Here is a 25378-nt window from a genome sequence, read left to right on the forward strand (position 1 = left end):
GACACTTTAGCTCCAGAATAACATTATTAAATAATCTATTAGACACTTTAGCTCCGGAATAACATTATTAAATAATCTATTAGACACTTTAGCTCCAGAATAACATTATTAAATAATCTATTAGACACTTTAGCTCCAGAATAACATTATTAAAGAATCTATCAGACACTTTAGCTCCAGAATAACATTATTAAATAATCTATTAGACACTTTAGCTCCGGAATAACATTATTAAATAATCTATCAGACACTTTAGCATATGTATTACTCGACGACACTGAAAATGAGTTTAATTACTTTATTATTATTACATTATTATTATTATTATTAACACAGAGGAATCAGAGGCGTAGTGCTCACTCCAGTCCAGTAGGGGGTGTTTGGCGTTGGTGTTAGGCTGCAGGCAGCGTGGTGTTGTGAACTACATTCAAGATGGCGGCGCCCATGGAGGTGGTGTTGTGCTGCGATGCTGCAGGTCTGTTTATCTTACATATCTCTATTATATTATATATTATATGTTGTAAAGACCCAAACGTAAGTCGCTCCTCCAAAGGGAGATACAGCTCTCTTCGCTCCGTGGCTGGTACCCCCCCCCCCTCCCCCTATGGGTCCGTTCATTGTGGAGTTCCGTTGTTCCATATCTAGTGCTGGTTGCCCATCTTATGTTTAATATGTTATCTGGTGTGTTCACGAACGAAGCCTTCAGCAGATCATGTTGTAGAAACAAGTGAATGATGTTGTTAAATGGTATGAAACGCAACAAACTGTAGTTTGGACCCATGAAGTCTGTCTGACACATAATGCAGAATACCATATTATTATACATTTATATTGAGGTAACTGCAGTAACCGCCACCATTTGAATTGCTGCAGCTTGCTTAACATAGGATGTACTGTACAGCAGGTGGTGCTGCCTGTTTTATGCTCTGCAAACAAGTCCACTTTGCTCAATATGTGTATTGAAACGATTAATATGCTGTTCTGCATTTGTCAGACTTCACAGAAGAGTTTGTGTTTCATCTCACAAACTGAGCGGAACCAACGTCATTTTGTATACACGTATATATGTATATTTATATCTCAGGTACATTAATGAACACCAACGTCACAGACTGGTCCTTCAGAGTGGAACCAACGTCATGTTGTATATATATATTTATATATTTTTATAGATATATTTATATATATATTTATATTTCAGGTACATTAGTGAACACCAACGTCACAGACCTGCAGAGTGGAACCAACGTCATGTCGTATCGAGGAGGAAACACCACGCCTAGAACGCTGACCGTTCTGAACGGACAGTTTATTCTGGGAGCTCAACTCCACAAGAACTACATAAATGTCTGGGAGATACAGAGAAAGGTAATACTACTACTATTAGAACTACATCAATGTCTGGGAGATACAGAGAAAGGTAATACTACTATAATACTACTATAATACCTACAAGCTCACAACGCGCCGAGGCTCGATGCGTTGTGAGCTTATAGATCTGCTATTTCTTTGAACACCGGCCACGGCACCGTGCAGCAGGCTTTTTGCACCGGTCTCCATAATTTGGTTACATTACATACAGTTCCATGCAGTGATCTTTTTTATTATGGTATTAACAATAAACATCGCAGGCAATGCATTTTGATTTAATTGTAAGAGGGAGCGTATCAACACACAGGTGTAAACACTATGTTCTGATTTAGCAAGGGGAAGCAGCGGACAAATATATGATTTAATTATAAACTGTAGGCCTACGTACTGATAGATTGCAATTGAATAAAACCATAATTTATTGGCCTACACTATACACATAGCCTACTGTAGTAGGCCTACTGTGTGTAGTCAAGTGGCTAAACCCCACAGGTTAGGTTACAGGCGATAGAAAATGTAATGTCAAGCAGAGCAGAACTATGCCGATAGCATCTGACTCCATATACCGTAATTTAAATAAATAAAAGCATATAAAAAACATGAATTATACACCCAATGAAAATTTACACTTGACGGATTATAGGCCATTTGGAATTAGAACAATCGAATTGAATATTGGCAGAGAATTGCACGATTTAAATATCAACCTTGTGTTTTATAGTACTATACTTGTGAGGACCGTGCACGCCGCGCACCGAAAAGGGTTATTTTCTTTTTTTTCTCGGCAAGCTCACAAAGCGCTGTCATGCAACACTTGGAGCTTGTAGATAGTGATACACGGATGACAATAAACATTACACAGAATATACACCACTTTGCATTAAAACAATTGGTTGTGCATTGGAGGCACTTGTGAAACTATAGCCTAGATTTATTTTATGGATGTGGAGGAGGACTGGTGTTGCGCTGTTGTGAGGTGATCTTGGCGTGCGGAGATTTGCAAACTCAACACGGTGAACACGCATATAATAATATAAATGAGGGCTGAGGCTGATTCATTTTGCAAATAACGGCCCATGGGCCGTTATATAGAGGAGGGCGGTTATTTGATGGAGGCGGTTATTACGCAAAATGGTGTCGGAACCTGGGCCGTTATTTGGTGCTGGGCGGTTATTTGCGCATGGGCTGTTATTTGGTAATATACGGTAAACGGCTTTACATTATATACTGAATCTACAAAACTGTATACTGAATCTACAAAACTACATACTGAATCTACAAACCATTTCAACAATATCAAATCAACTGGGTAAACATGAAGTTGCAAACAAACAAGTCTCATACCATGTGGCTCTGCTGCTTCAACATACTGTGTCACTCTGGCTGAGTGTCTCTGAGGTGAGTGAAGCCAACAGGCTTCAGCTATATATGCCCATTAATTAAAGTCACTGAATTCACTAATACATTCATAGTAATTAAACTATTGAAAATATCTCAAGCCAAATCCACACCCGGGTTCATCGTCCAGGCATCGCTGTGTGTTTATATTATTATTAATGTTGTAATGTTTTATATGTTTAGGACCAGGGGCCGTTCCACGAAACTTGGATTAACTAATCCAGGATTTAGGCCAAAGCCAGGCTTTTTAAATCCTGATCTTTACAGCCTGGTTTATTCCGTTCCACTAAAGCCAAGCGAGGCTCAGAATTGGTGGATTTGGCGAGCCGGGATCAGCAAACCTGGCTTAATAGACAGTCTGGCTTTTTGTCTCTAGACCCATTATGTGGATCACAGATTTACTGATCCTTCTTCTTCATGGGGTATTAAGGCAGTTTGCATCCTTAATAGTTGCATTACTGCCCCTTCTTTATATCTCAGTATCTTTACTAATCTATTCAAGACTTACTGATACAAGGACTTAAGCTTCCAAAATAAATACTGCTGCTGTAATTAAAGAGAGAACATACATACAATAGTGGATAGACTGAATGATTAACTACCCCAAAAATATAGTTTACATTTTACCACTACTATTAACTTAAAACAGAATTCTTAATATTGTAAGCATAATGATATTGTCGCATTGTGATATTTGGCCATAACTCCCTCCTCTGAGGGAGCTACCTTTGGGGAAGGGGGTTGTTGTCCAGACAGGGGCCAGACTGGTGAGGGTCATGGGAGCATGCCAAAGTTTGTGCTATTGCCATTGAGAATGCATTGGGCGTTTAAGTTAAATAACTCAGAAACTTCAAAACATTTCAAAGTAAAAAGTTCCAGCATGTGTCTCCACAGTAAGCTGAATTTTACAAAGTGTGAATGGAGTTTCTTGGTGAAAGTGATTTTTTGAAGTGCCACTATCTGCCTATAAATGTCTCAAATTTGAAAGCACTATATTTCTAAAACTATGAAACATTTCAAAGATTCCTTTTCAGGCACACATGTCCACCGTAGGATGAACCTAAATAGGTTTGAATGGGGTTTCTAGGTGTAAGTATGTAGGACTAGTAGTGGGTGAAACGTTACAATGGTAATATGTTGTAAAACAATGAGTAATGGTAATATTTAGTGGTTTTCACTTTTACAAAAAAGAAAAAATAATAATATAATAATTCTTCTTAACCGTGCACTGCACTTGCACGACAGCAAACCTATTCATGGGGAACATTCACCAAAAGCAGCTGATCTACAAGCTCACAAGCTGTCATGATGTTGTGCAGCCTATATATTTTGGTTATTTGATTTTATATAGTGCTTAAATTAGTCCTTTAATGCAGACCGATACAAATAAGGCAACGTAAACCCATAATAATTGAATAAATCTGGAAAACATCATTGGTTTGTGATCAGTTTGACTGCTTAATGAACAGTAAAGACATCAGGATTAGGTTAAACCTGGCTGTTAGCCTGGTCCGGAGCAGGCTAAGTCCAAAGCATTAGTTTCCATGGTAACTAATGTAGCATCACTTTCATGAAACCGAATCAAGCCTCAACATATCCAGGTTAACTGGTTAAGTTAATCTGGCAAGATCAACCAGCTTTCATGAAACCGGTTAATCACTGATCCAGGATATATTAAGCCAGGATATGTGTTAAAGCCCGGCTTAATCTCTAATCCAAGTTTCGTGGAACGGGCCCCAGGCATCGCTGTGTGTTTATATTATTATTAATGTAATGTTTTATATGTTTATTAGGACCAGGTACAGCAGAAGATGGTGTGTCCAGGCATCGGAACGCGTCTATATATTTATATTTTAACGTGTTAATATATTTATATTAATATTTTTAGGACCAGGTACAGCAGAAGATTGTGTGTCCAGGCATCGTTACGTGTCTCACTGCGTCTCCTGATGGTCTTTGGCTTCTGGCTGGAATCGCTGAGTCCCTCTACCTGTGGGAGGTATGAATTACACCATTTATTAATATAATACTGTGTCCCTCTGCCCCCGCCCCTCCACCCTCCCCCCTCATAGGAGGGCTGTGGGCAGTTCAGAAACAAGTCTGTGTCTCATAGGAGGGATTTGGGCAGTTCAGAAACCAGTCTGTGTCTCATAGGAGGGCTGTGGGCAGTTCAGAAACCAGTCTGTGTCTCATAGGAGGGATTTGGGCAGTTCAGAAACCAGTCTGTGTCTCATAGGAGGGCTGTGGGCAGTTCAGAAACCAGTCTGTGTCTCATAGGAGGGCTTTGGGCAGTTCAGAAACCAGTCTGTGTCTCATAGGAGGGCTGCGGGCAGTTCAGAAACAAGTCTGTGTCTCATAGGAGGGCTGTGGGCAGTTCAGAAACCAGTCTGTGTCTCATAGGAGGGCTGTGGGCAGTTCAGAAACCAGTCTGTGTCTCATAGGAGGGCTGTGGGCGGTTCAGAAACCAGTCTGTGTCTCATAGGAGGGCTGTGGGCAGTTCAGAAACCAGTCTGTGTCTCATAGAAGGGCTGTGGGCAGTTCAGAAACCAGTCTGTATCTCATAGGAGGGCTGTGGGCGGTTCAGAAACCAGTCTGTCTCATAGGAGGGCTGTGGGCAGTTCAGAAACCAGTCTGTGTCTCATAGGAGGGCTGTGGGCAGTTCAGAAACCAGTCTGTGTCTCATAGGAGGGCTGTGGGCGGTTCAGAAACAGTCTGTGTCTCATAGGAGGGCTGTGGGCAGTTCAGAAACCAGTCTGTGTCTCATAGGAGGGCTGTGGACAGTTCAGAAACCAGTCTGTGTCTCATAGGAGGGCTGTGGGCGGTTCAGAAACCAGTCTGTGTCTCATAGGAGGGCTGTGGACAGTTAAAAAACCTGTCCAGCAGTGACATCATCGATGGGGAGTCTAATAGCTAATAGAAACTGCAGGCTTTCTATTCCTGAAAAGTTACATTGTTCTCACAATGATAGAAATCACACCTGTGTGAAGTGAGGGGCACTTTGTGTTGCCACATATTTACGTGGTATTTGGCCGACATTTGACTTAATTTCGCCTTTCATTGTCAATGGAAAATATCGAGACGTGTGGGGGCGAGATTTAAAATTATAAATATATTATTGTGTTTAAGTTTTAACCCATTCTGGGCGGGAACCCCTATTTGTATCTTACCCCCTCAGGCCGGGCACCCATATTTGGGTTCTGTACAGTATGTACAGTATTCAAAAATGTAAAAAAATCATATCAATATTTGAAGTTTTTCAGAAACCTTAGGTCAGGATTTAGAGGCGTTTTTAGAATCGGCCTTAGGCCTGAATGGGTTAAATACTAGTCCTTACCCGTTCTGAATATATGAACTTGTGGGCAATATGATGTAATAGATCACATTACTGATACAAGGGGGGGGGGGTGGGGGGGATTGTTTACAGATTTATTTATTTATTTATTTATTTGACAGGGACAGCACTCATTAATCAACATGTCAGTTTTCACATCAATGTAAATGGGCCAGAGTTAGCCAAAGCTACATTTCATCTGTAGTCCCTGGGCAGGCTCTTAAAAAGTAAATGATAAAATAAAGACTGTAGGGCGTAGGGCGTGTAGAGTGTAGGGCGCCTGCACACAACACCATGCGTTGATGCCATGTGTGCAAATGTGCAGGCACCCATCACCACGTCCATACAAAACACAGTACAACAGATAAAAGAAGGACAAAGTGTGGGGCGCCTGCACACAACAACATGCGTTGATGCCATGTGTGCATATATGCAGGCACCCATCACCACGTCCATACACAATACAATACAACACAGATCAACATGGTACAGGGGACAGAACAACTGCAAAGTTAAATGAGAAATGACACCGAATACTAATTTGTTACTAATAGTTACTCATGATTATAGATTTGAATTGTTTTTAGCCACCTTTTCAGGTTGAATTTGAAGGTCAGATAGTTGGAAGTCTCTCTTACTTACTTGGTCTTGGGAAGTTGGGTTGGGCACAAAAGTAGGCTAATTAGTAGGCTAGTTTCTTTTGCAAGAAAATGCTGCAGTAACCTGTCGTCACTCGTCAGTGTCCAGGCTTTCAGCGTGCTTGTAGCCCTGCCCATGTGTACGGCACGGCGAAGGAGGTGGTAGAGGAGGGGTGTGGACAGTGTGGTGTCGAAACAGCGTGTGTGTTCACGTGAACATGCCCCGTCCAACTGTCAGAGCTGGCTTTCAGGTGCCTGTGCCACGCAACCCCCGCGTTGGCCGCGATGCTTCCCCAAAGAAGAAGTTATGTCGACGGACGCAAGAGTAGCTGTAGGCTACTATGGGTCCGAGTTGTGGGTCTGATGTATAGGTCTGATGCCTGCCTGGGGGCGGTGTGGAAAAGGGGAGGTGCGTTGGATAATTCATGGGGAATGTTGCGCGGAAAACTGTGTCCCAGTATTAATCAGTGTCCGTCCCAACATGCATTTGACTGGTGACACTGGTGACACGTGATTTGCGGGGAGATGAGTTGTTTTTGACGCAAATTAATTTAATTAAGATGATTGTTAGAATGTTTGGCGTGTGTAATGCAGGGCAGATTGACTTTGGAGGCGCTAGGTTCCGTGAGGCTGTCCGTGCGTTGTGGCGTTGTGAGGAGGCGCTGGAAGCGAGCAGCTGTCTTGCTCTATGCTAGGGAAGTGGATAGACAGCGGTTATTGAATTTAGAAGATATTTTTGTATTGTATAATAATAATAATAAATGTAAACAGAGGCTATAGAATATAGATATACGTACACCCGACGGACCACAGGCTTATTATTAAAACAGTACATTATATATAATACTTATTACTTATATATAAAAACAGTGTTATTGTGTATATTGTAGGTTTCTGCTGGCCGTTCTCTGTAGACACTATAGGACCTCACCTGCACATTAATATGGTGTTTCCTCTGTAGACACTATAGGACCTCACCTGTACATTAATATGGTGTTTCCTCTGTAGACACTATAGGACCTCACCTGTACATTAATATGGTGTTTCCTCTGTAGACACTATAGGACCTCACCTGTACATTAATATGGTGTTTCCTCTGTAGACACTATAGGACCTCACCTGTACATTAATATGGTGTTTCCTACCTCTGTAGACACTATAGGACCTCACCTGTACATTAATATGGTGTTTCCTCTGCAGACACTATAGGACCTCACCTTGACATTAATATGGTGTTTCCTCTGTAGACACTATAGGACCTCACCTGTACATTAATATGGTGTTTCTTCTGTAGACACTATAGGACCTCACCTGTACATTAATATGGTGTTTCCTCTGTAGACACTATAGGACCTCACCTGTACATTAATATGGTGTTTCCTACCTCTGTAGACACTAGAGGACCTCACCTGTACATTAATATGGTGTTTCCTCTGTAGACACTATAGGACCTCACCTGTACATTAATATGGTGTTTCTTCAGGTTTCTTCAGGCAGTCTGCTGGCCGTCCTCTGCAGACACTACCAGGACCTCACCTGCATAAAGTTCACAGACGACAGCAGCCATTTTGTTTCTGGAGGAAAGGACAACGTAGCGCTGATCTGGAGTCTGTACAGGTACATAAATACTACCTTAATGCTACCTTAATACTGATCTGGAGTCTATACAGGTAATAAATACTACCTTAATGCTACCTTAATACTGATCTGGAGTCTGTACAGGTACATAAATGCTACCTTAATACTGATCTGGAGTCTGTACAGGTAATAAATACTACCTTAATACTGATCTGGAGTCTGTACAGGTAATAAATACTACCTTAATACTGATCTGGAGTCTGTACAGGTAATAAATACTACCTTAATACTGATCTGTAGTAATGCTATATTCGAATTGGAATCCTGAAAATGTAAATTTTTATGTAATTTCAAATGCCTTTAATTATACTTGTGTTGGGCATTGAGCTACTAATTTAGACTGAAGTAATTAAAGCAGGTCATGTTTGCGTGTTGTGGAATTGTAAACAGCTGAAACCAATATTATATCAGTATTCTGACATTAACCTGAGGGCCACATTAAGTGAAGGTGGGGGCCGCATGTGGCCCCCGGGCCGCCAGTTGCCCACCTCTGCTGTAGAGCCTACAATGTGACGTCATTTGAGGTTCGGGGGGGGGGCAGGTACCGTCCTAAAGTCGGCTCTTCGGTGCTACTGAAAATTTCTGACGAGCCGAAATCATTTCGGCAGTACAGCGCCGAAACAGCCAGACCAGACAGCCAGCCAGTAAGCAGCCCAGTTTAAACTCTATTTCCGGTGGGCGCCGTCAGTCAGTCAGTAGTGTACTGTATATTATATGTACAGTGTGTATTATATGTATATATTATTTGTGTATATATATATTTCCAGTGTCATACAGTGTGATGGGAGTCAGTCTGCATAGTGTAGTGTATATTATATATGTACAGTGTGTATTATATGTATATATATTTATGTATATATGTATATATATATTTCCAGTGTCATACAGTGTGATGGGAGTCAGTCTGCATAGTGTAGTGTATAATATATGTACAGTGTGTATTATATGTATATATTAGGGCTGTCAAATGATTAAAATTTTTAATCAGATTAATCACAGCTTCAAAATTAATTTAATCATGATTAATCACCATTCGAACTATGTCCAAAATATGCCATGTTTTCCTGTTTATTGTTGTGGAAATGGAAATATAAATGACAGAAAGCGGATATACATTTGTTTTTTAATGTTTTTTGTTTTCTAATGCATTTAGTGTAGCCATGATGTGATGTGAGCATTTGTAGGCCTAGCCTACACTTTGAGTTAAATCAACACTGGCTTTTGGCCATGTAGACTGCGGTCCCCCAGGAGGAAGTCACTCATGTTGCTCTGGAGAGGGAAGTCTGGAACACTCTGGTGGAGCTGTTGCCCCCGCGACCCGACTAGGGATAAGCGGTTGAAGATGGATGGATGGATTAATGGAGACTGGGGTCCCAGTCCAGAGATGAAAATCATAATAAAATGGCCTAGGCTACTTTCTATCAATTTAATTTGGGGGTCCTTGAAATTAAAATAGCTGAGAAGCAATGGGTTAAACTGTAGACTATAGTTAATTGAAATTCACAAAATACAATAATGGCACATAAGCATTTTTAGAAACAGGGCTTGGTTTAGAAAAGCCTATATTTTGCGCTAAAGTAATTATTGAATAACATATAAATGTAGGTTTTAAGGCTAGAATGGCATTGTAGTGGACTAGTGAGAGGCGAGATTGTCTCTCCTTCATTGCGGGACTGCAGGACTAGTCTGGAGATAGTTAGTCGTGAATCAGCTTCAGTCAGTGTTTTGGTTCGTACCTGGAGTTGTGCATTATCTCCGCTGTGCACAGCAGCACAGGGGAACTGTCTTTAATATATCCATGGTCGTTTTCAGTTGCTTTCCATGACACAAAAGTACCATGTGTTTGTTTTGGTAATAGCCTACTGCAGGCGCAGCCATGCTGATTCACGTAATCGCGTAGGACAAAACGAAACCAGCCGGACAAACATTAATGGCATTTTCAAAATGTCCACAAGTTGCGACGGACCTGAGTGATTCTTGCAGCGCGCTGATAGCTAACACTAGTAGTGTGTGTGTGTGTGTGTGTGTGTGTGTGTGTGTGTGTGTGTGTGTGTGCAGTGTAGCCTAATGGGGCTTTGCTAGGCAGACAAAGTAACGCAACAGAGTTACAGAATCAAACCACTTTGCAACCAAACTACAATACACAAGCTATCTCTCTGGTGTTGTTCAATCATGACTGTGTGCTACACAGTGACAGATTTGTTATGCTCTGGACGTTCCTGAGCCGCGCGCACGGGCGCATGTTAGGGGGAACACTAACATGCGTTAATTGCGTTAAATATTTTAACGCAATTAATTAACGCAATTGATTAATGCCATTAACGCGTTATTTTTGACAGCCTTAGTATATATATATATTTATGTATATATGTGTATATATATTTCCAGTGTCATACAGTGTGATGGGAGTCAGTCTTCGGAGCCTCGCCACGTTCTGTCTCGTCACTCTCTGCCAATCACTGACCTGCACTGTGGCATGATGGGAACTCAGGCCAGAGTGGCTACGAGCTCATTGGACCAGACAGTTAAGGTAATAGAACTACAAAACTACAAAACACTGTGGCATGATGGGTACTCAGGCCAGACTGGCTACGAGCTCTTTGGACCAGACCAGGGGTTTTCAACTGGTTTTGACCCAGGGACCACCATTCTGACTAGGAGCAGCCTGGGGACCACCACTGTTGTGTCGGGTGGGTTCAGAATCATCGTAGATCTACGATGGACCCACCCGACACAATAGTGGTGGGGCATTCATGCAGCATGGGTTAAGATTGTTTTGGTTTTCTTCTTACTTGTTACTCACTAATCACACTATCACAGGCTACATTCATGAGCTGGACAAAAAAAACTATGTTTCAAAGTATTTTATTATCAAAAGTTTTACAAAAGTGCTTTTTACTTGTACTAAGCATGACTCACAATAAGTCTCAAAATAATAATCCATTTCAGTTACACACACACACACACACACACACACACACACACACACAGAAACAGAATATATATTTTTGATCTTATTCTATTTTAATAATCTTCTTTATTTTAACCATCCTACAACCTGCACTACATTTTACTATAGGCCTTATACAGTACCTTTCTTTTTTTTTTTTAAGATATTTTTTTGCGGCTTACGCCTTTTATTGATTTTTTTTTGAAGGGACAGACAGTAGGCTGACAGGAAACGGGAGAGAGATGGGGGGATGACATGCAGTAAAGGCCGTGTCGGGTCCGGGAGTCGAACCCGCGGCACACTGCGACTGGATTACCAGTCCGGTGCCCAGACCGTTACGCTACGGCCTGGGCATACAGTACCTTTCTAACAGACAGAGGGAACTGTTCATTGTGTACCGTCACTTTAAAAGCGTAATGTATACATCATCGTACGACAGTGTCACGCACCAAAAATAGCCAATCTACAAGCTCACATCACACCTGGTTGCATCGCGTTGTGAGCTTGTAGCTCTGCCTTTTCGGCAACGATAGACTGAGAAGTTGCACATTGAATACGTCACGTATTATGTGAGACTATTCAATTGATCCGCGGCAGATATTATAACTCTATGGCAGGGAGATTTGACCTTCCCAAACGTATTATTATGAATTTGATGAATAACTTATGGCAACGTCTTACCGTGCTTGCCTTGGGCAGCAAGCACGGTAAGCATGCATGCGTTGGGTGGAAGAGCAGGATGGTTGTTCCGCTGCAGCAGAAACGAATTCTGTGCGTGATATTTTTACATTGTGAGTTGTTGTTTTTTTTAGTTTATTTGACGCGTTGAGCACTTGACTTTTTGAAATGTTAGATTCGACTTAAGTTATTATTATTATTCACAAACAAGTAAAAAGAGTGCAAATACGTTTTATATATATATATTAGAAAGGTAAAAAGGCAAAAATACAACTTTTCTGAATGCCTGGCTGCGGACCACCAGCAGTACCACCGGTTGAAAACCCCTGGACCAGACCGTTACAATTCTTTCAGTGCCATTGACGTAGATGTAGGTCAATTGAAGCCTATTTTTTGATACTACGCTTACCGCCATTGCCGTTGATTAATGGCAATTGCGCTTTTATAGTGCATTCGATCGATCGAGCCATAATGCTACTTACGTTAGCCGGTTAGCTAGCAATGTTGTTGTCACAGCACTGGATCGTTCATCTTAGATCGTCGTCGCCATAATAATCCATTCTATTTGTTTCTTTCAATCGCCTGTATCTCCTATTCCTTGTTCCAGATGGCCCACCGCCCCCCCCCCCTTTTCCCCTCACTGTATATGTATTTTTTCCCTTTTTGCTTCCTTTATGATGAATTCCTGTTCTGTTCTTTAACTATATAGAAGTGTCTATTTGTATGTCTCTAAATGTTTTGATGAATTGAACAATGTGGACCCTGTTGTAAACAAGTGTAATGCTTAAATGGGTCGTCCACTCACAGTTAACAGTCTTTGTATTGAGTTCGTGCTTGAAATGTACTGTAATTCTGCAAACTGTTAATACATATTTCAATCAATCAATCAATCAATCAATAACGTTTCTTTGACGGCACAGAGCCGACAATGTGGAGCGTTCCAGTGCCCCGGTTTGGATGGTTACTATACTTTGATCCGACGGAGCATTGATCCGATCGACAACCTACCTCAAACCCTCACCCTAACCCTAACCTCCCCCGGGGCAGACACCTAAACCTAACCCCAACCCTCTCCCGACCCCCAGCGCACCTCGGAGCATTGCTCCTTCGGAGCAATGCTCCGTCGGACCATAGTTTGCCTCCCGGTTTGGATTCATATTGTAAACGAGGCCGGTCCAGGCTCTGTTGAGCTTACTAGGATAATACTACTTCCGGTAGACTGGAAATGTGGCTTTTCAAAATAAGAGCTCAAATGGGAAAAATGCTGGCGTGACTTAGATCATAATTTTTCAATAAATGCTAGCGCTGTGTTAAGTGTTAAGGTAATAGAACTACAAAGCTGCATCTAAAAACTACAAAACTACATCTTCAGGTCAGATGTTAGGTGTGTGTGTGTGTGTGTGTGTGTGTGTGTGTGTGTGTGTGTGTGTGTGTGTGTGTGTGTGTGTGTGTGCGTGTGCGTGTGAAGACTGCAAACTGACTGTGAAAAGTGTATTTGGCAATCAATTCGGCCCACTGGCAGAGTCTGATTGGTTGAGCCTCATTTGGCTTTGAGGCAGAGGCTGGAAATTGCACAGGTGAAAGGAGTTGGCCTCATTAGGCCCACTGGCAGAGCCTGACCAGGTGAAAGGATTTGGCCTCATTAGGCCCACTGGCAGAGCCTGACCAGGTGAAAGGAGTTGGTCTCATTAGGCCCACTGGCAGAGCCTGACCCAGGTGAAAGGAGTTGTCATCATTAGGCCCACTGGCAGAGCCTGACCAGGTGAAAGGAGTTGGCCTCATTAGGCCCACTGGCAGAGCCTGACCAGGTGAAAGGAGTTGGCCTCATTAGGCCCACTGGCAGAGCCTGGCCCAGGTGAAAGGAGTTGGCCTCATTAGGCCCACTGTCAGAGCCTGACCAGAGCCTTTTGTGGTGGTTCTGGAGAACTGTGGGTCCGACCGACTCGACACCGGGCACCGCACTCTCTGTGGGGGTGTGGAACGCGTGTGTCGAATTTGAAGTCGGTGGGTCAAACGGTTCTCGAGTTACGTGCATTACAACCGCATGCACGCACACACACACGCACGCGCACGCACGCACGCACGCACACACACACACACACGCACGCACACACACACACACGTACGCACGTGTGTCTCTTCCAGGTATGGGAACTATGCTTGGGTCAGATGTTAGGTGAATATTTAACATTAATGTGTATGTGTATACATTTAACATTAGTGTGTATGTGTGTCTCTTCCAGGTATGGGAACTATCCTCGGGTCAGATGTTGCTCTCCGTTCTCTTTGATGTCGGCATCATGTCGGTGACCTTTGACCCCTGTGAGTACTTCCTGTTCTGTGGAGGAAGTGACGGGAACATCTTCCAGGTGTCGCTGTCCAGCCAGGTAATTATTAATGTCACCACTAGGTGTCACTGTCCAGCCAGGTAATTATTAATGTCACCACTAGGTGTCACTGTCCAGCCAGGTAATTATTAATGTCACCACTAGGTGTCACTGTCCAGCCAGGTAATTAAACACTTTTTTCCGGGAATTCTTCATAATAAAGGCTCTAGAGTGCCACACAGATGAGGCAGATTTTACTCTGAAAAGCCCCGCCTTCCATTTCCCCCAAAAAACCGGGAGGCATATTCTTCCCTCAGTACCTCAACGCTGCCTCGTCTGATGTCTCTGTAGAAGTGTTAATATTCCTAACGAGGTGTTTCTGAGGTCAGAATGAAGACGGAACATCGTAGTGTTAATATTCCTAACGAGGTGTTTCTGAGGTCAGAATGAAGACAGAACATCGTAGTGTTAATATTCCTAACGAGGTGTTTCTGAGGTCAGAATGATATGATATATGCTTTATTAGTCTTCAGACGAAGAAATTTGTCTTAGACAAAGGGCCCGCATGCAAGCGTAGCCTTATGTCCATGTCGCCGCAGTGCAGCGCCACAGAATGAAGACAGAACATCGTAGTGTTAATATTCCTAACGAGGTGATTAATGTTATAATAATAAACTTATAAAACTGTGTTAATGTTATAATATTAAACTTATAAAACTGTAAATCCTATATTAATACCTTTTAAGGATAAATACTTTAGAGGGAAAACTACAATACTATAAAATGAGTAAAAGAGTAAAAGTATTTCAGAGTATACCAGAATACCTTATAATGATTTTCAACACAGACACAAGGATGAGAAGTCCACACACGGAGCTAAGAATGTTCCATTTGATATATTACTTATTACTGGAGAGAAAATGGCAGGTCCGTACATCTCTCACCATGTCCAAAATGGACACCTTTAATATAGCATATTGTAATCAGATTACAGAGTACGCTACACAATGCGACGTGTCAAACAGTCAAGGGATGATTCACTGTCACTTCCTATCCAAACCTATGTTAAAGAAATCTTTCGGTGAGCACTTATAACACAGTTAAACAAAATAATGAGACGGACACAATTCAGAGTTTCAGAGTATTGGAATAAATTGTATTCGAATACGGAGCCAGCAGTGAAGCGTTACAATGGAACACCGTACTGACTCAACACATCTCAGTCAGACTTCAGCTTAAAGACATTTACTACCCCCCTCAGGGAATAGGTGGGTCTTAACACATGCCAATGAGAAGACCCCTCCAGACCACACAAGTCACAGGTCACAGAAAACAGCTTCTCATGGTTTGGTTTATGATGTCCTTAAATGTACAACTTAGGTATTCCACATTTCCTTGACACCTAGAATGAATAACCTGCGGGAGGTTTGCACACGCTCAGTGTAAACGGGAACTGCGATGATGGTGTGTTGCAGCAGAGGTGCTAGAGGTGCATGAGAGTTGCTGACACTGAACTGAAATAATAAAAAGGATATCACAAAAAGAAAATAGTACAAAGTTGATTAAATTTTTTATTTTAAAAAGTATATATTATCAATTTCATAACTGTGGAAAAAATGTTGTGTATAACAGACTGAAAGATAAAGGACAAGTACATTCACTAAATGTTAATGTTTTTGTATATTTTCTTTTGTGGATTTTCCATGTTCTTTAGTACATGTGTCAAAGTTTTATTTTTGTGAAATGACAAAGGAACATGGATACTGTTCATTCAAGTGCTGTGGATGATACAAAACATTTGAAAAGGGAAGGGTGGCTGCTGTTTAATTCTCAACTGTTCTGGATCTCATTATTTACATCACAAGTTATGAGCTTTAATCTAGCACCTCTGCTGGAACACTCCATCATCGCAGTTCCTGTTTACACTGAGCATGTGCAAACCTCCCGCAGGATCCTAGGCCGCTCCTCCGTGCACTATCCTTCTTATTCATTCTAGATCCAAACCAGGAAGCATAATGCATGGGATATGTAGTTTAAGGGTGAATTGTAGTTTATAACTGGACATTGACAACCAGCTACAGTAACAAGTTAGTTGGAGACTGGCTGTCTGCTCTGGGCGCATAGAGACCAAGGTGTTATGGCAAACAAGAGAAAACAATTATTTATCTCACGCTGGCTAGGGGAGAAGTGAGATGTAACTTAGTGGAACATCGTGACATAGGACATATGATTTATATAACGATTCCTAATTATTGCAGGGCACATGTAAACAAATGTACAAACAAATCCAAAAATACCTATCAGTCACCACTAGATGTCACTGTCAATTTATAATTGTTTGTTGTGTTTATTTTTATTCAGAGTTTAAGTCGTGAAAAAACCTTCCAGTCCGACAACGATGGAAACCAAGTGTTCAAAGGACACAGGTAGGAAATACTGCCCCCTGGTGGTCTAACCCTAACACTACTTCACGTCTGATCGAACCCTACAAACCCTCAGATCAGCCGACGCAGGGAAGCTGGAAGTACCTTCTCTAAAACACCCTGGGCAGGGAAGCTGGAAGTACCTTCTCTAAAACACCCTGGGCAGGGAAGCTGGAAGTACCTTCTCTGAAACACCCTGGGCAGGGAAGCTGGAAGTACCTTCTCTGAAACACCCTGGGCAGGGAAGCTGGAAGTACCTTCTCTGAAACACCCTGGACAGTGGCGTGCACAGACATTTAGAGCGGCAGGTGCTCAAGTGAAAGAAGGGCACCTTGTGCAGCGAGTGGAACCGGCAGGTTGCCTTAATAGAGCGTCGCAGTCCCGCCCCCTTTCAGAACGACGAGTGGCCCAGGAAATGATTCTCCATTCATTTTCTCCATAGGCTTTTCAAAACGTATTTATTTAAAGACCTTTTTAAGCGTCGTACGAACTCGAGTCGTGACAAATCATGACAACAAACACAATATTTTGGACCAAACAAATAATTACTAAGAAGAAAAACAACTAAAAAAAAAACCTGCCGTTTTCTTCTACTTTCTAATTCTTTGTTTGGTCCAAAACATTGTGTTTATTGTCATGATTTGTCACGACAAGAGTTGGCTTTGTCCGCGGCGTAAACGTCTTTAAATAAATACTTTCTGAAAAGTCTATGAGGAAAATTAACGGGATTTCTTTTCCGGGTCTCTCGAGGGGGCGGGACTGCGACACTCTATAGTGTGAGATTTATAGATTGTGGGGCTTAAATAATATATTAGAAGCTTTTTTTTGTATCAAGAATTGATCAATGTCACCATGGTCCACATACTGTAGTGTACACGGTACAAAATAAGAAAAACAAGTTTATTTTTTATTTATTTATCAAAAGGGTACATTGCCAAAAGGACACGGGGTGCTCTAGCACCCCCTAGTGTATCTGTGCACGCCACTGACCCTGGACAACGCTCCACACGTCCCAGACTCTTCTCCCTTCTCTGAAACACCCTGGACAACGCTCCACACGTCCTAGACTCTTCTCCCCTCTCTAAAAACACCCTGGACAACGCTCCACGCGTCCCAGACTCTTCTCCCTTCTCTGAAACACCCTGGACAACGCTCCACACGTCCTAGACTCTTCTCCCTTCTCTAAAAACACCCTGGACAACGCTCCACGCGTCCCAGACTCTTCTCCCTTCTCTGAAACACCCTGGACAACGCTCCACGCGTCCCAGACTCTTCTCTTTTCTCTAAAACACCCTGGACAACGCTCCACACGTCCCAGACTCTTCTCCCCTCTCTAAAACACCCTGGACAACGCTCCACACGTCCCAGACTCTTCTCCCTTCTCTAATAGGGGATTCACACTATGGTCCCGGGTGCGCACTCGGGACCACTTGGCAGATGTTGTGGTAGTGTGAATGATGCATACCGTTCCCGGGAGCGGATCGCCCAACCGTCCCCGGGACCGCATGGGGGGCGGGTCTCTGGACCGTTGAAGTGTATTCAGATACGGATCGTTCCAATGTGAATGAATGCGTACCTAAAGAAGGAAGTGGACTGTTTCTTTTTAAAGAACGTGACATAATCTCTAGTCGACGAGCCAAGCGTCAACAAAAAAAAACACAGCCGCTGCACGACACGTAACACCAGCGCATTTCTCAACGCCGCCCGTCTCCTGTTGAATCTGCATATACGCGCAGCACCGCAGTACGCGCTGATCTTATTCTGCGGACTACACGTGGCTCTTGGGCTTTGCTTGGCACAGTTTCCAAAGTAAAACAAAATAATAATAATAATGCTGAAGTAGAATCCATAGCAAACTAATACACTGGAGCACAGAACTGACTGACACAGTGAATAGCAGGCAGGCTGACAGTGAAGTAGTATAACGGCAAAAAGCCAAAGAGGCAATGCAATGCAGTGTGTCTGGATTTATTTGAGACAATGTCGCAGAGTTGATGGTCATCAAGCAAACCGCCATCTGGAGGATTAAAGTGTGTTATGCAAGTGTACCCGGGTGCGCTGTTGAATCTCGGGCAATGTGAATCATGGCCATCGGGGACCAGGCAACCGTATTCGGAAACGGTTCCAATGAAACGGATTCAGTCCGTCTCAGTGTGAATCCCCTATAAAACACCCTGGACAACGCTCCACACGTCCCAGACTCTTCTCCCTTCTGGCTCCAAAACTATGGAATGAACTTCCCATTGCAGTCAGAACTGCAGACTCACTTCCAATCTTCCACCGTAGTCTAAAAGCCCACCTATTCAGACTCCATCTTAGCCCGTAGCACTTGCCTAGCCTCGACGACCTTACAGACGTATAAAAGGCTCAACTTATGTAACTTGGATAGCATTTTATGTAGACACACTAGACAGTATATGCATAGTTTCATTATATAGATATTCCACTGTTAACGTTCTTAGCTTACGTATGTTTCATGATAACTACTTCAATGTATGTGATGTATTGCCACGTTTTTTGTTCTTGCTTAATGTAACTCGCTCTGGATTAAGAGCGTCTGATAAATGCCTTAATTGTAAATTGCGTGCGTGTGTGCTTGCGCGTATGCGTGTGCGTGCGTGTGCGTGTGTGTGTGTGTGTGTAGGAGCATGGTGACGTGCCTCTCCGTGTCGATGGACGGTACTCTGCTGCTCTCTGGGTCACATGACGAGTCTCTGAGGCTGTGGGACGTCCTTAGCAAGCAGACCATCCGATGCTCCCCCCACAAAGGTACTGATGCCCCCCCCACAAAGGTACTGATGCCCCCCCACAAAGGTACTGATGCCCCCCCCCCACAAAGGTACTGATGCCCCCCCCCCCACAAAGGTACTGATGCCCCCCCACAAAGGTACTGATGCCCCCCCCACAAAGGTACTGATGCCCCCCCCACAAAGGTACTGATGCCCCCCCACAAAGGTACTGATGCCCCCCCACAAAGGTACTGATGCCCCCCCACAAAGGTACTGATGCCCCCCCCACAAAGGTACTGATGCCCCCCCCACAAAGGTACTGATGCCCCCCCACAAAGGTACTGATGCCCCCCCACAAAGGTACTGATGCCCCCCCCCCACAAAGGTACTGATGCCCCCCCACAAAGGTACTGATGCCCCCCCCCCACAAAGGTACTGATGCCCCCCCCCCACAAAGGTACTGATGCCCCCCCACAAAGGTACTAATGCCCCCCCACAAAGGTACTGATGCCCCCCCCACAAAGGTACTGATGCCCCCCCCCCCACAATGCCCCCCCACAAAGGTACTGATGCCCCCCCACAAAGGTACTGATGCCCCCCCACAAAGGTACTGATGCCCCCCCACAAAGGTACTGATGCCCCCCCCACAAAGGTACTGATGCCCCCCCCACAAAGGTACTGATGCCCCCCCCCCCCCCCCACAATGCCCCCCCACAAAGGTAATGATGCCCCCCCCACAAAGGTACTGATGCCCCCCCCCCCCCACAATGCCCCCCCACAAAGGTACTGATGCCCCCCCCCCACAAAGGTACTGATGCCCCCCCACAAAGGTACTGATGCCCCCCCCCCCCCACAAAGGTACTGATGCCCCTCCCACAAAGGTACTGTATTAGACGGCTCTGGGGTAGGGTTAGGTAGGGTTAGGGTAGGGTTAGGGTAGGGGTAGGGTTAGGTAGGGTTAGGTTAGGGTAGGGTTAGGGTAGGGTTAGGGGTAGGGTTAGGTTAGGGTAGGGTTGGGGTTAGGGGTAGGTAGGGGTAGGGTTAGGGTAGGGTTGGGGTTAGGGGTAGGTAGGGGTAGGGTTAGGGTAGGGTTGGGGTTAGGGGTAGGTAGGTAGTAGGTACGGTAGGGTTACAATTTACAATTTAGCAGACGCTCTTAATCCAAAGCGATTTACATTAAGCAAGAACAAAAAAGCATGGGAATACATCACATATAAAAAGCATTTATCATGAAACATGCATAAGCTAAGAACGTAACAGTGGAATATCTATATAATGAAACTATACATATATACTATACTATGCTATACAGTATAGTGAGTATACATATGTACTATGACGTGCTATGACTACATAGTGCTGTCTACATAACATGCTATAAGTCTGTATCAAATGCTGGACCACCTGGAACCCCCTCAAGGACCCCTGGTTGAAAACCAATGGATAAATGTATAATACAATAATATATATATATATATATTTTTTTAATTCTTCCAGGACCAATCACCAACGCTGTCCTCATGCCGTGTCCGGCCAACATGATGACATCATCAGACAGCCGTCCAGTCATATCTCTCCCTCGCTTCAGTCGTCACCTAATAAGCTCCGCCTCCCAGCAGCAGGGGGAGGGGCTGGGGGGGGAGGCGGGGGTGCTGAGCCTCAGACTGGGTCTTAATGTACAGGTAATTATAATAATAACTAGAACTGCACTCTATCCAGTGCATACTTGCTTGTTGCACACTAGTAGGCCATAAATGGCCAACTAGTGCGCAAGCAGAGCGCGCAAGTACTTTCAACCGCTGTAAACTGTCAAATCTCTGTGAAGGAACGTTTGAAATGTCTAATTATTAGGTGTAACTATTTGCTACCTACCTACTTCATGCATGTAAACACCTAGTATTATTAAGTATGGTTCAAGTTTCTATCTATATAAGAAATACAGTTTTATATATTTAGAAATATTCTGGATCCCTTTATAGTTTTTTAAAGAAAAATAAATCATTGATAATGTGATGAAAAAAAAGGTATATAAACTGAATTAAAATGTTATCACGTATACAGTATAATTATTTGATTATTTATTGTAAATTGTCAATTGTTTTAAATGTATTTAATCTTGGACTATAATAATATAATAATAAACTTTATTTGTATAGCTCCTTTCATGACATGAAATGCAGCTCAAAGTGCTTTACAGAACAATGGAGAATAAAAGAAAAGCAAGGCAACGACATTAAAAAACAAGCAGTAATGCAGTACAGTGAGGACATGAAAAATAAAAAAATACAAGATCAATTAAAGGCAATGTTGTAGAAGTGGGTCTTGAGCTGAGCTTTAAAATGTCTACAGAGGCTGCCTGACGAAGGTACAGTGGGAGCTTGTTCCATGCCGAGTGATAGTGATATTAATACTAAATCATGGTCAGAGTAATATATGTCTCTACTTCAATTTCTGTAATAATACTTTCACATTTGTTAAATATGGGTCCTTTAATCCACATATTTCTTACGCCATCATTGAGAGCTAGTCACACATATACTATATATATAATTTGTAAGTTGATTAGCGGTATACTGTGGTTACTTTGCGCCAAAAACCGTCCCAGCCAACCCGCCACTTTTGATGCGTATGCAAAAAAAACAGCAAATTGTGCCTGATTTGCTGGGACCAGATTACATACATGTATACACAGGAGCATTACCTTTAATCCTCCCAACACTAAAACATATCGTCATTACGTCACCATCGAAAACCAATTACACTCTGGCATTGGGTCCTTTAATCCACATATCTCTCTCTCTCTCTCTCTCTCTCTCTCTCTCTCTCTCTCTCTCTCTGTGTGTACAGGACCAACCACAGTCCTTCCTAGATAGATCTGACAGACTGTACTCTCTGATGAGCGCTGTGACCAACAAGGTATGTATAACCTGTCTGTCTGAATATACATGTCTGTCTGTCTGTCTGTCTGTCTGAATATACCTGTCTGTCTGAATATACCTGTCTGGCCAAATCGATCTGGAAAGGAAAATTTGCATCCCCATGAAGCTTGTCAACATTCTGAAGCACAATGTACTCTAAAAAGATGGCTGTGTTGAAACCATTATTACATTTTCAACTGTCAGTGGATCAACACCAGCAGAAAACACGGCCTAAATCATCACTGTGTTTTTGTTTTGTCATGTCCAGAGTCTCAACACAACCGTCTATTATGATATTTTGCAGCACTGTGTGCCTCCTTACATTATATTATTGCGAAAGCTGTAAAAAGATGCAAAATGCACTGCAACTATGAGACGCTGCAGATCATGTCTGTGTGTGTGTGTGTGTGTGTCTTTGCGCGTCTTACTTGTTATATACAGCACTGTGTGCCTCCGTACATTCACAAGCTTTATGTCGATGCTGATTTTCCTTTTCCTGCAGCGTGTGTTGAGACTCTGGACAGTCGGAGTCTCAGTGATCAGAGATGTTGTGATGTAGTGTAGTATGTGTAGTAATCAGAGATGTTGTGATGTAGTGTAGTATGTGTAGTATTTGGTGTAGTGTAGTGTGAGTCTCAGTGATCAGAGATGATTTAGGCCATGTTATCTGATATGTTGATGTTGTTGATCTCTCTTTCTCTCTCTCTCTCTCTCTCTCTCTCTCTCTCTCTCTCTCTCTCTCTCTCTCTCTCTCTCTCTCTCTCTCTCTCTCTCTCTCTCTCTCTCTCTCTCTCTGTCTCTCTCTCTGTGTCTCTCTCTCTCTGTGTGTCTCTTTCTCTCTCTCTATCTCTCTCTCGCCCAGGGTGTGTATGGAGAGGGAGAGAACACCATGGTCAGAGTTTCAGAGTTGGAGGAAGAAGTGAAAACTCTGAAGAAAGTCAACAAAGATCTTTACGACTTTTCTACACAGCTGTTAACCAAACCTACATAGACATGCACGCACGCACGCACGCACACACACACACACACACACACACACACACACACACACACACACACACACACACACACACACACACACACTTTTCTACCCAGCTGTTAACTAAACCTACATAGACACACACGCACACGCACGCACACGCGCACACACACGCGCACACACACACACACACACACACACTTTTCTACCCAGCTGTTAACTAAACCTACATAAAACAAGCACGCTCACGCGCATGTGCGTGCACACACATGCAGACGAGCACACACACACACACACACACACACACACACACACACACACACTGACTCAACTATATGATAATAAAGTTGGTTAAAGTGTGAATTGAAGGTTTTGAGTTTATTTGGGGGGGGGGGGGGGGGGTTATTTGGTTTTATTTGTTCTTGACTTATAATTCAGTGAATTATGTGTGATTACTTACTATTACTTATACTAATAACTCGAATTCCGCGGGCGGCTCATCCTAGAGTTACATTATATACGTTACATATTTAATATTGTAAGGCAGTGATTCTCCACCAGTGGTCCGTGAGGTGGTTCCAGGTGGTCCCCAGCTAAGTAAGTAAGTAACCTCAGAAACATCTCCAAACTCCGCCCCTCACTCACCATTGCCGACTCCGAAAAACTCGTCCATGCCTTTGTCTCCTCCAGGCTGGACTATTGCAACGCACTCCTCATCAGGATCCCTGGCAAGAGCCTCAGAAAGCTCCAATACATACAAAACAGCGCTGCCAGGATCCTGATGAGGGTGCGTAAGAGAGAACACATCACACCCATCCTCAAATCACTTCACTGGCTCCCCATCGCATCCCGGACCGAGTACAAGATTTCCCTGCTGACACATCAGTGCATCCATGGTACCGCCCCCCCCTACCTCAAAGAACTCATATCCCTTCAGTCATCATCACGCAACCTCCGCTCTTCGAACACCAACCTCCTCAAACCCGTCAAAACCAAATTGCGAACCATGGGCGACCGGGCCTTTTGTTCAGTGGCCCCTGACCTATGGAATGCTCTTCCGGAACAGCTCAGAGCACCACAGTCGACACTTTTAAGAGAGGACTTAAAACTCACCTTTTTAGTAAAGCTTTTCCATAAATTTGTTTTTAACTGCCCTCTGCCTTAGCCTATATGTTATGTTTTCCTTTTATTGATTTTTGTTTTGTTTTCATTTCATTGTAGCACTTTGAGGTTCACTAGAATGTAAAGTGCATTATAAATAAAATCCATTATTATTATTATTATTATTAAGTAAATTTTATTTATAAAGCACTTATCAAAACAACAGTTACAAAGTGCTGTACAACAAGGTAAAAAACAAATAAAAAAACAATCAATTCAAAGCGACAAATCACAGCTCAAAATACAAAGGAAATAAATATGTTTTCAGTGACTTCTTAAAAATGTCAACAGACTCTGCATTCTTTATAAAAAGGGGGAGGGCCATTCCACAGTGTGGGAGCAGCTACGGCAAATGCCCGGTCGCCCTTGGTTAACTGTTTAGTCACCGGAATTTTCAGTAGGCCCTTGTCTGAGGACCGGAGTGATCTTGTATTTTGTTTTGGAAGCAGAAGGTCTGAGATGTAGGGTGGGGCCAGTCCATCCATGTAACGCCTTATAAGTGGTTAAAATGATTTTGAAGTTGATTCTGGATTTGATGGATAACCAGTGAAGTGAAGCGAGCACCGGTGTGATATGTGATCTGCGATTAGTGTTTGAAAATATGCTAAATGGTGGAGAGTTAGTTACCAAATGGACCCTTATTAGATCTTCAAGTCTTGAGAGTGTAAAATGAAGGCAATCGGCATCAAATGAAGCACAGCTTGACACTGACAAAAATGAACTGATCTACAAGCTCACAGCGTGCTGCAGAGGGACCCTATGTCCTAGGAGAGGTGGTGTAGAAAAACATTAGGCAACATTTGGAATAGAATGATACCGATCATACCGTTCTATAGT

The 25378-nt window shown here is 43.0% G+C and overlaps 1 protein-coding gene across 1 annotated transcript; it reads left to right on the top strand.

Moving 5' to 3' along the window:
* Positions 1-432: 432 nt before the first annotated feature.
* Positions 433-23520, top strand: wdr18 (WD repeat domain 18; the record flags this gene model as incomplete). Its single annotated transcript, XM_083766558.1, has 11 exons — positions 433-475; positions 1202-1368; positions 4658-4768; positions 8222-8355; positions 10765-10906; positions 14248-14391; positions 16693-16757; positions 19399-19523; positions 20981-21165; positions 22331-22399; positions 23264-23520. The coding sequence occupies 11 exons, from the start codon at positions 433-435 to the stop codon at positions 23390-23392; spliced, it is 1314 nt and encodes a 437-aa protein (XP_083622684.1). The 3' UTR covers positions 23393-23520.
* Positions 23521-25378: the final 1858 nt, after the last annotated feature.

The sequence above is a fragment of the Protomyctophum parallelum genome, assembly GCF_964188405.1.
Source record: "Protomyctophum parallelum genome assembly, chromosome: 6".
NCBI lineage: Eukaryota > Metazoa > Chordata > Actinopteri > Myctophiformes > Myctophidae > Protomyctophum > Protomyctophum parallelum.